At 48.7% G+C, this 12,092-nt stretch overlaps 1 protein-coding gene across 1 annotated transcript in view; it reads left to right on the forward strand.

Annotated features, from left to right (window-relative positions):
* The first annotated feature begins 237 nt into the window (after positions 1-237).
* The window catches only part of ARRDC1 (arrestin domain containing 1), a 31,275-nt gene continuing 19,420 nt past the window's right edge, over positions 238-12,092 (forward strand). Inside the window, exons 1-2 of the mRNA XM_087704782.1 lie at positions 238-560; positions 9,662-9,772. Coding sequence (XP_087560908.1) covers positions 443-560; positions 9,662-9,772 — 229 coding nt within the window. The 5' untranslated portion in view covers positions 238-442. The remainder of the gene's footprint in view (positions 561-9,661; positions 9,773-12,092) is intronic.

Here is a 12,092-nt window from a genome sequence, read left to right on the forward strand (position 1 = left end):
CCTTCTCCATCCGACGGCGGGGATGATGGGGCCTGGAATCCGGAGACGCTGAGCCAAGCGCGCGCCTCTCGCCTTAGCCAGGCGCAAGACAGCTGGCGCAGCTGATTCCACCTCCCCCCGAAGCAGTTTGGGGCTGGAGAGTGGTGGGGTTGGGTTAAAGGGGCGGGGACAGGGCCGGCCCCTGGAAGGGGGCGGTGCCCGCAATGCCCCGCCCCCCGAGGCCGCAGGTAGAGCGAAGGAAAGGAGCTTTGCGGATTCCGCAGTTCAGGTCGGGCAGGAGGCGAGAGCGCGGCGCGTAAAAACGCAGGAGCAGGGAAGCCAAAAAAAAAAAAAAAAACAACAACCCCGCAGCGGAGCAGCCCAGCTGAGCCAGGCCATTCTCTCTCTCTCTCTCTCCCCCCTCCCTCCCTCCACTTCCCCTCCCTCTAGCCTGGGCCCGGCGATGGGGAAGGTCCAGCTCTTCGAGATCCGCTTGAGCGACAGCCGGGTGGTCTACAGTCCCGGCGAGCCGCTGGTGGGAAGCGTCACCGTTCGCTTTTCAGGAGCTCTCCAATATCGCGGTAAGCCTGGAAGGAGGAAGGCGGAGAGGCTCTCTCATTGCACCTGGCCAAGGGGGTTCACAGCGGGGTTTGGTGGTGGTGGTGGTGGTGGTAGGGGGTTCATCCCCGATGGCTTGGAGGTGGAGACTAGGGAGGGGTCCTTCCTCTCTTCCTCCCCCTGCAAGACGAGGACCCCTCCCCTAGCCAAGGGCCTCTTGGGTTGAAATTTCGCCCCTCAAAAAAGGCCTCTTGTGAAGTCTTCTGGGGAGTGCTTCGAAACTCTTCCTACCTGGAGAGCCTCTTCTCCGATTTGGGGTTCAACCCAACGGGGAGGCGGGCGATGGACACCCCGAGACGGCTTCTATCTTGAGAAATCATTAAGCGGAGTTTTTTCTGGCTCTGGAGAAAGCCTTCCGTCTGGGCTCGAAGCAGTCACTTCCAACCTGTTTCCTGTCTGAAGCAAACTAGGAACAGAAACTCTTGCAAAAAAAAGGGGGCTTCGTTCCAGTGGGGCTGCATCACGGCCTGGAACTGGCTGAACATCTCAGCCCATTGAGCCTCCAGGCGCCGGCATCTGGCCTTGAACTCCCACCATGTCTTCCCTCTGCTTGGAAAGCCCATGCTCCTAGTTCTCAGTGAGGTGCTTCTGCTGAGCCTCCTTCTCGGCCAGATCCAATTGGAACTGAGCTGTTTTGCCAACTCTTTCTCCTGGGGCTGCTTAGCTCCAGCAACTGCTTCCTGTCGGGGCCCTAAGGAGCCCGGGTGGGCATGCGAGAAGGGGCTGGGAAGGGAGGGGCGAGTAGAGACTGGCGAGGCACCCCTTGACATGAGTGACATCAAGTTGGCCACGCCCACCCAGCCACATGACCAGCTAGCCACGCCCACCTAGCCATTCATTAGGCAGACGATATTAATGGTCTGCAGGATTCAAAATTATAAATTTAGTGGTCCCTGATGGCTGAAAGATTGGTGGCCTCTGGTGTAGTGTATGTGTGTGATAGTTTTCTTGGCGTGAGGATCCGAATAAGGCATTGGGACCAGTGGATTATCAGTTTTGGTGTCATGATGATCTCGTGTGTTTGCTGTGGCTTCTCAGGCTGGTGTGGAGCCACCCAGGAAGGAAGAGAAGACCTGTCTTCTCAATGTGTTTCTTCTCAGACCTCTCTAATGCTTTCGAAGTTCTCCGTTGGGTCGTTCAGCCCTGGAGATCAGATCTATGGATCCCCTTGAGCGAAGGGCATCCGGGGAGTGTGTTGGAAGACAACAGCTGTCTGAACTGCCATTTTCCAACAAAGGAGAATATTTATTGCTCACGGTTGAAATGAACTTGGTGGTTTTCGTGCAGATGTTTCATGACCCAACTTGGTAACATCTTCAGTGCTAGTAGGGAGCGGGGTTTGTGGAGAGGAGGATTTGGGCCCTTGGTGCTCTCTGAGTGTGATTGTTTTCTTCCAGACATTTCATGACCCAACTAGGTAACATCCTCAGTGCTATAGAAGAGAGTGGGATGTGGAGAGGAGGAGGAGGAGGTGGAGGAGGAAGGGGAGGAGGAAGAAGAAAAGGATGACGGCTGGGGTCCTTGGTGCTCTCTGAGCTTGGTGGTTTTCTTTCAGATGTTTCATGACCCAACTAGGTAACATCATCAGTGCTAGGAGGAGGAGGGTGGGCTCCTTGGTGCTCTCTGAGCTTGGTGGTTTTCTTACAGACGTTTCATCACCCAACTCGGTAATATCATCAGTGCTCCCTGTTTATGTACAGTAGCTCTAAGCTTGGTGATTTTCTTGTAGGTATTTCATTATCAAACTAAGTAACTTGATCAGTGCTAGGAGGAGGAAGAGGACAGTGGGGCTCTCTGAGCTTGGTGGTTTCCTTGCAGATGTTTCCTTACCCAAACTACTGTAAGTGAGGTCAACAGTGTTAGAAGTTCAGAGAGCCCCAAGGACCTTTTGCCACTGCATTTTGCACAGCCTTTCTGGCTGACATGGCATCTGCTTGGCAGATACTTTTCCTTGGCACCACAGAACACAAAGGGATGTTTTGGAAAGAGTGGGTGTGAGCTAGCACAGTTGAAATGACTTCAAGATCTCCGCCAAGAATTCTTAAGACTCCTTTGAACAGAAAGCAGTTGGCAGGCAGCCAGTTAGCTGGTGCTAAAACTTCCCCCATCCCTCTTTGCCATCAATCAGATTTTGGATCTCTGGCCTCTCAGCTTCACCATAATGTTTCTGATGTGAGGATTTGAGTGGCAGGTAGAATGAACACGGGAAGATGGTTCAGACCAAGGGCCACCGACCTTTCGGACCTCAGGGACCACTAAATTCAAAATTTTAAATCCCGCGGACCACTAATAGAATCTGCCTAATGACCGGCTGTGTGGGCATGGCTAGGTGGTCATGTGATTGGGTGGGCGTGGCCGACTCAATGTCACTCACGTCGAGGGGCACCTTGCCAGCCTCTACTCGCCCCTCCCCTCCCAGCCCCTCCTCACCACCACCACCCGGCTCCTTAGGGCCCCAACAGGAAGCAGTTGCTGGAGCTAAGCAGCCCCCAGGAGAAAGAGTTGGCAAAACAGCTCAGCTCAAATTTGATCTGACCGAGAAGGAGGCTCAGCAGAAGCACCTCAATGAGAACTAGGAGCATAGGCTTTCCAAGCAGAGGGAAGACCTGCGGGAGTGCAGGGCCAGGTGCCGGCGCTGGAGGGTCAGAGGGCTGAGATGGTCAGCCAGTTCCAGGCCCTGATGCAGTCCCACTGGAACGAAGCCCTCCGGCTCTTTGCCACCATCTGCTCTTCCCTCCAGCCTTCACCCAAAAACCCCCACCAGAAGACTCCAAGTCGGAATTTCTGACCCCCTCTGACCCCCACAAAAAGACCCCTGAAGGGGGAGACTCTCTGCAGCCACATAAGTGTTCATTGCATGTATCCGTCCCAGGATGCATAGATTGAGGACCCCTGATTTAGTGCAATATAAAAAACACAAATAATTTTTCTGTGGACCACCAACATTTCCTCACGGACCACCAGTGGTCTGCAGCCCACCAGTTGGTGACCACTGGTTTAGACCTTACCTAGACTTGGATCCTGGGCATGTAAACTGGCAGAAAACTGTAAATTAAAAAAAGAGAGAGAATGGCAAACCATTTCCAGAAAAAATACATGCCAAGAAAACTTCAGAAATTGGACCAAGCCGCCTTGAGAACTGGACACAATTGAATCTTTGAAAAGGTTTCTTCAAAAGTCTATGAAACCTGATAAGGAAAAAAAAAACTGGTAAAATATTAGCTGGTTCATAATGAGTCAGGCCTCTCTTGCTGTGTATCTCTGTCCAAGGATTGACTGCTGACCAGCCTTTAAATTATGATTAGCCTTCAAGGCATCAGCCGAGCAATGCTTCCATCAGCATTCTTACTCGCCTGTCTGGGGTTTCTTTTTTTTTTTGCTACTGGAAGAGGTGCCAAGTTGGTGATAGCTATCAAAGGACCATGGGACATGGTGGCTCAGTGGTTAAGACGCTGAGCTTGTCGATCAGAAAGGTTGGCGGTTCAAATCCCAAGCGCCGCGTAATGGAGGGAGCTCCCATGACTTGTCCCAGCTTCTGCCAACCTAGCAGTTCGAAAGCAGGTAAAAAATGCAAGTAGAAAAATAGGGACCACGTTTGGTGGGAAGGGAACAGAGTTCCGTGCGCCTTCGGCGTTGAGTCATGCCCGCCACATGATCACAGAGACGTCTTCGGACAGCGCTGGCTCTTCGGCTTTGAAACAGAGATGAGCACCGCCCCCTAGAGTCAGGAATGACTAACACACATGTACAAGGGGAACCTTTACCTTATCAAAGGGCCAGGGGTGACATGATAGCAGTCTTCCAATATTGGAGGGGCTGGAACGAAGAAGAGGGGGGGTGGGGTGTCATGCTATTCTCCAAAGCAGCTGAAGTCAGGAGAAGGAACAATGGAAACTCATCAAGGAGAGAAGCAACCTAGAATTAAGAAGAAATGTCCTGATATTGAGAATAATTAACCAGTGGAACAACTTGCCTCCAGAAGTTGTGAATGCTCCAATCCTGGAATTTTTAAAGAAGATGTTGGAGAACTATTTGTCTGAAGGGCTTCCTGCCTAAGCAGGGGGGTTGGACTAGAAGACCTCCAAGGCCCCTTCCAACTCTGCTATTCTATTCTATTGTAATGTCGCTTCATCCGTTCCTTGGACAATGGAGGTGAGCAAAGTAAAGGCCCACCCATCCATTGGCTGATGACCCTTTCCCACTTTTCAGCGCAGAGCAAGACATTTCTTGAAAAGCATTCAGAGAAGAAAAGCCAGCACCCACCCACCCACCCTGGGGAAGCAGCAGCCTTGAATAACTCCCCACCCATACCTACATTTGTCCCCGCTCCTTCTCCAAACACAACCAAATTCTAAAAGCACACCCAACTACGGGCAAATCTCCAAAAGGAGACAGAAATCAGCCACGCCTCGGCCGAGCATGCAACTAGATATGCTGGGGGGTGGGGTGGGGGGGTTGCAGAAGGCTGGATCTTATTCCTGAAGCGGTTCTGAAAAGCTTAGAAACCTGGCTTCCTTCCCAGGTTGGGGGCTTAATGTTGTTTTCAGTGGGCTGCCTTGCCCTGTTTCATTGCAGTTTATCTTAAAATCTTGTTTCGTCTACCTTTGTAACTCTTCGGAGGCGTGGCACGCTGCCCAGAGTCCGCTGCCACATGGAATGAAAACAAAAATTATGATTGTTGTTATTGGGGTTTAGAGGATGGCAATTAAGCTCGAGCAGGCCCTGGGGCTCCTTCCGGCCTCCCCCTCCTTCCAACCTGACTTACTCGACAGGGGAGGTTAGCGCCGTTGAATGGCTGCCTGCTCGACTTTCGCTGGCGGCGCAAGCTCGTTTCCCCTGATTAAAATTCAACGTTAGTGTTCGAGAGCTGTGCGCCCAGGCTATTAATACGACGCTTTGTTATTTGGGTTTGAAAAAGATGTCTGAGCTGGCAACAGAGCTGCCTCTCTCCCTCTCTCTCTCTCTCTCTCTCTCTTTCTTTCTTTTTCTTCTTTAGCAATAGCAATAGCAGTTAGACTTATATACCGCTTCATAGGGCTTTCAGCCGTCTCTAAGCAGTTTACAGAGTCAGCATATTGCCCCCAACAACAATCCGGGTCCTCATTTTACCCACCTCGGAAGGATGGAAGGCTGAGTCAACCCTGAGCCCGTGAGATTTGAACAGCCGAACTGCAGAACTGCAGTCAGCTGAAGTAGCCTGCAGTGCTGCATTTAACCACTGCGCCACCTCGGCTCTCTCTCCCTCCCTCCCTCTCTCTCTCTCTCCCTCAGTTCTCGGTCATCTAGGTCATGGTTGTCCCAAAGGTGCTTTTTCAAAAGGCAACTGGATGCTGTCGTTTTTTTTTTCTTGAAGAGGTTTCGCTTCTCACCCGAGAAGCTTCCTCCGTTCTGGCTGAAGGCTGAGTCCGAAAACTGAAGAAGCTTCTCGGATGAGGAGGGAAACGCCTTCAAGGAAAAAAAAAACAAAGTCCAGTTTCATTTTCAAAAAGCAGAACATGTAGAACAGGCCAACTCCTTGCTGCAGGACAATTCAACCGATCAGTGTGTCAACATTTAAAATAGTTTTAAAAAATAGTTTTAATAGTTGTCATCCCCATTTCATTCGTCCTTCCTTCTGCGTCCTTTTTTAACGGATTCTATCCCACGATTGCTTCTATATTAGTGGAACTCTTGCCCCCGGGGTAAGTTGGCGGCCGTGAGTTGACTGTGGCAAGTTGGCCGTAGCAAGTCGGTTGTGGCGAGTTGTGATTTGGGCGAGTTGTGATTGTGAGTCAAGGACTCCCTGTGCTTTGTTTCTTCAACCCATTGTGTAACATTCGGGTGGATCGCCCTCTGTGAAATGGTCAAACCACCGTGGAGAATCCAGCTGTCAAAATGGGGTTCACGGCGTGAACTTCCATGATTGGGGCTTACTCAGTAAACCGTGGTTAGCTCCAGCGGGCTGCAGCGTGCAAACCGCCTTGTGTTGGGTTCCTCTTAAATCCCCAGAACTAGACTTATTTTTTTTTTGCTGACAGAATCGTCTGTGATTTGATGGCTGTGGGAGGGATTGAAATACAATTCCCCTCGGCTGCCGCCTTGACAGAAGTATAAATCTTGGTTCCCTTCGCTGGGAGAAAAGGTTTAAAAATGAGGTCTCGAGCTATAATTTACTCCGCTTTTTGCTTAAAAAGCAGTTTCTCCTGTTGTCGGCAATGCCATTCTCCTTCCGTCAACAGAGGCTGGAGTCATTGTTGTGGATTTCAGTGGTAAGGCTTTTGGTCTTTCAGTGGTAAGGCTTTCAGTTTTGGTCACTAAGTACACTATAAAAAAGGATGTGGAGACACTAGAAAGAGAGTAGAGAAGAACCACCAAGATGATTAGAGGACTGGAGGCTAAAACATAGGAAGAACAATTGCAGGAACTGGGCCGGGCTAGTCAAGTGAAGAGAAGGACCCGGGGAGACAGGATAGCAGTCTTCCAATATTTGAGGAGCTGCCACAGAGAAGAGGGGGTCCACTTATTCTTTCTTGCCACCGTTGTTAAGCGAATCACAGCAGTTGCTAAGTTAGTAACTGGGTCATTAGGTGAATTTGTCCTAAATCTAGAGTTTGCAGGAGACAATTGCTCCGCTTCATTGGTACGTGACTCTCCGAGGCTCATTGCCAAGTTCTGCAGATATCGTCCTGGCACCTGTCCAAGCCAGATAAGGTCTGTGACTGTAAATCCTCCCTGGAAAGACTTTGTTGGAGGTGAATGAGCAGAATTCACTGTGAATTAATAAAAGGGGTTTTTGTTGGGACCAGGAGTTTGCTTCAGGCTCTTGGGAAGCCTCGGTCGAAACAGCGCACTGAAATGAAAACCGGAAGGAGGAAGTAGAATGAAACTGGATTGCAACAGGAAGGGCAGAGAAAGAGAAATAGCAGTGGGGGAAACCACAGTGAGCAAAACTCGGGTGATCCACAAAAAACATTAGAAAATATATATATAGAAATCCAATATTTTTACTGTTGCCTTTGTTATATTTGTGTTTTATTTATGGACTCTTGTGACGAGCCGATTGACAGATGATGGAAGTAGTTAGCTTCCTCCCATAATTGGGGCTTACCAGGGGTTGTGACACTAAATATATACCTTCTTCCCTGGCTTCAGCTGATAAGGAGGAGACCTGTGGCTTAATGGCTAAGACGTTTGCCTGAGATGCAATACAGCACAGGTTCGAATCCCAGCAAGGGTATGGCTAGCTGATAAGAGCTAAATAGCTTGAAATAGATCTATACTAGTCTCCCTTTATTTATTTATCAGCACAAATAAAACATATATATATATATAGCTGAGGAGCTTCCCGTAAGACACAGGGGTTGTAGCTCAGGTGTAACCCCTGCTCATCTTTTCTCCTCTGAGAAAATGGAGACCCTAATTTAGCCTCATGAATGATGTGCTGAGGTAGGTAGACTGACTGGAGCCAGGATGAAGACTTAAATCCGATTTTTGATTTCCTTTGTCTTGCAAGGCCATTAAAAACTAAGTAGACAGAATCACGGGTTCTGCTCGGGCATTAAATTTAATCAGAGAGAAGAAGATGGACAATGTGAAGATCACCCAATTTTCCTCCGGTGATGGACTCTGTACGTGACTTGATTTTGGTTTAGCATGGAGAAGAGTGTTCCCCCCCCCTTTAACGATTAAAAAAAAACATTTGACGATGGAGAAACAGCCTGTAAAGGAAGTGGGAACAGTTTCTTAATTTCCTTTCTAGTTGAAAGGACAGAAAGCGAAGAGTCCCCTTCGGGGAAAAGGGTGGCATACAAATGTAATAAATCAAATCAAATCAAGAGAGTTTGGTCGAATGGATAAGGCACCAGGCTAGGAAGCAAAACTTTGGGAATTCTAGTCCTGCCTTAGGTATAAAAAACCAACTGGGTGATTTTGAGCCGATCGCCAGGAGATGGGGAGTTCTAGTCCTACTTTAGCCATGAAAACTGGCATGGCGATTTTTGCGCCATTCACCAGGAGATGGGGAGTTCTAGTCCTGCCTTAGCCATGAAAACTGGTGGGATGACTTGGAGCGAATCACTAGGAGATGGGGAGTTCTAGTCCCGCGTTAGCCATGAAAGCCAGCTGGGTGATATTGGGCCAATCCTTCCCTCCCTTGGCTCAACCCACCTCACAACATTGTTGTGGTGGGGGAAATTGGAAAAAAAAGTATGTTGGATATGTTCACCACCTTGAGTTATATATAAAAATAATAAAGGTGGGAGAGAAATAAATCAACATTGGGGGGAAAAAATGAAAAAGCCGAAAACATAAGCGGAGGATTTTGCTCCTGGCAAGACAATTTCCACCTTAAACCAGAAATCTAGGTTTAGAATGATGAACCATTCATGAATCCTGGCTTAAGTGTCATGTGATTTGCTCCTTAAAACCGAAGTAACAGAATAACAGAATTGGACGGGACCTTGGAGGTCTTCTAGTCCAACCCCCTGCCTAGGCAGGAAACCCTACACCGCTTCAGACAAATGGTTATCCAACATCTTTTTGAAAACCTCCAGTGTTGGAGCATTCACAACTTCTGGAGGCAAGTTGTTCCACTCGTTAATTGTTGTCACTGTCAGGAAGTTTCTCCTCAGTTCCAAGTTGCTTCTCTCCTTCATTAGTTTCCACCCATTGCTTCTTGCCCTGCCCTCGGGTGCTTTGGAGAACAGTCTATATTAAGGAGATTCTCCACCATCCAGGTCCTGGTTGTCCCAACGGAGCTTTTTCAAGAGGCCACTGGGCTCTCTAGTTTTTCTTGGAAGACGTTTCGCTTCTCATCCAAGAAGCTTCTTCAACTCTTCTTTTCTCTTCTTCTTGGATGAGAAGTGAAACATCTTCAAAACAACCCAAAACCCACCAGAAACTCCAGTTGATTCTTGAAGAAAGAAAAAAGCACCTTTGGGACTTTAGAGAATAGGTTGACTCCCTCTTCCTCCTGCTTTTTTTTGGCTTCTGCGTGGCCTGAAGAATTAGGATAGAATCTCTTTATGTGTTTCTCTCTGTACATCAATGAACCAACCATTCATCCGTCTTCTGTCTGCTCTCCTAGCCATCAAAGTGAGCTGCGTGGGCTCCTGTGGAGTATCCAACAAGATGAACGACACGGCGTGGACGGTGGAAGAGCAGTATTTCAATACCACGCTGTCCCTGGCAGATAAAGGTAAGAAGAAGGAAGCAGATCTTTTGGAGATGAAGCCAAAGAAGAAAAACGTGTTGGGTGCTTGCTTGTTTTTCAGGCTCTGTTTGAACGAGGTTGCTTAACTTCTCAATGTTCTTCCTTGCGTTGGCCTGGCTGGCAGAAAGAGAATTATTTGGTGGAGAGCTGAGAGTTTTGAGGTGCTCAATCACCAGGAAATAGTGAATTCTAGGTCCTTGTTTAGGCGTGAAAGTTGGCTAATCATCAGGAGGCTGTGGGTTCTGGTTCCACCTTAGCTATGAAAGTCAGCTGGTTGACTTTGAGCCCATCACCAGGAGAACGTGAGTTCTAGTCCTGCCTTAGACAGGAAAGCCAATGAAGTGACATTGGGCCGATCACCAAGAGATGGCGAGTTCTAGTCGCGCCTTGGGTATGAAAGTCAGCTGGTTGACTTTGAGCCAATCACCAGGAGAACGTGAGTTCTAGTCCTGCCTTAGTTATGAAAGCCAACGAAGAGACATTGGGCCAATCACCAGGAGACGGTGAGTTCTAGTCACGCCTTGGATATGAAAGTCAACTGGTTGACTTTGAGCCAATCACCAGGAGATGGTGCATTCTAGTCCTAGTTTAGGCATGAAAGTTGGCTAATCATCAGGAGACTGTGAGTTCTAGTTCCATCTTAGGCAGGAATGCCATCTGGGTGACCTTGGGCCAATCATAAGAAGACTGTGAGTCCCAGTCGCACCTTAGCTATGAAAGTCAGCTGGGTGACTTTCAGCCAATCACCAGGAGAACGTGAGTTCTAGTCCCACCTTAGCCATGAAAGCCAGCTGGGTGACTTTGGGTCGATCACCAGGAAAAGGTGAGTTCTAGCCCGGGCTTAGGCACGAAAGCCAGCTGGGTGACTTTGGGCCAGTCCCTTTCCCTCAGACCAACCCACCTGACAAGGTTGTTATTTTGTTAACAGGGTTGCACAATATGTTGACTCAGCCACACTGGGGCTCCCACAACCCTGATAAGCCATTGGCCACATTTTACATGCCTTACCATTAATCAAAGAAGGCAGGTTAAGATTAGAATATGGAATAACAGAGTTGGAAAGGGCCTTGAAGGTCTTCTAGTCCAACCCCCTGCTTAGGCAGGAAACCATACACCACTTCAGAAAAACAGTTATCCAACATCTTCTTAAAAACATCCAGTGTTGGACATTCACAACTTCTGGAGGCAAGTTGTTCCACTGGTTAATTGTTCTCACTGTCAGGAAATTTCTCCTTACTTCTAAGTTGCTTCTCTCCTTGATGAGTTTCCACCCATTGCTTCTTGTCCTGCCCTCAGGTGCTTTGGAGAATAGTATGACTCCCTCTTCTTTGTGGCAGCCCCTGAGATATTGGAAGACTGCTATCATGTCTCCCCTAGTCCTTTTTTTCATTAAACTAGACATCCCCAGTTCCTGCAGCCGTTCTTCATATGTTTCAGCCTCCAGTCCCCTAATCCTCTTGGTTGCTCTTCTCTGCACTCTTTCTAGAGTCGCCACATCTTTTCTACATCGTGGTGACCAAAACTGAATGCAGTATTCCAAGTGTGGCCTTACCAAGGCCTTACAAAGTGGTGTTAACCCTTCACGTGATCTTGATTCCATCCCTCTGTTGATGCAGCCTAGAACTGTGTTGGCTTTTTTGGCAGCTGCTGCCCACGGCTGGCTCCTATTTAAATGGTTGTCCACTAGGACTCCAAGATCCCTCTCACAGTTACTACTATTGAGCAAGGTACCACATATACTGTACCTGTGCATTTGGTTTTTCTTGCCTAAAATGTAGAACCTTCCTTATGACTGAGCAGGAGCTGTGGGAGAGGAGGCAGAGAAAGTAGGCCGTCCTTCAGGAAGATTATCTGAAAGAACCAGCACAAAATAACGAGGGGAGGGGGAAACTTTCCAGCCGTGTACCCAGCCAAGTCTCCAGCTGCAATTTCCTCGCTTGGAAGAAAAGCAGGCGAATTCCCTGTATAAAGTTCAAGGTGCTGAGAAAACAAACTGGCTATTGTGGAATTCTGAGCGGGAGGGTGGTGTGGGTGTGTGTGGGGGGGATCACACCCTGGACACAGTGGCCCCAGCTTCAGGATTTGCCACTCCTCTGTCTCCTAATCTTCAGAGCCCATTTCTAAGCCTCCCTGCCCCAGTGCAGAACAAAGCAAGATGCATCTGGGAGGATCGTTTGCAAAAAAACTTTAGCTAAGATAAAAGTGAGAGGAATTTTAAGCTTGTTTGGGTGCAGGAGGAGGAGGTGGAGAAGGAAAAAAAGGAAGGAGGGGAGGAGAAAGGAGAAGGAGAAAGGAGAAGAGAAAT

The sequence above is a fragment of the Thamnophis sirtalis genome, unplaced genomic scaffold (assembly GCF_051295495.1).
Source record: "Thamnophis sirtalis isolate CommonGarterSnake01/CBP01778 unplaced genomic scaffold, rThaSir2_p1.2 scaffold_2, whole genome shotgun sequence".
NCBI lineage: Eukaryota > Metazoa > Chordata > Lepidosauria > Squamata > Natricidae > Thamnophis > Thamnophis sirtalis.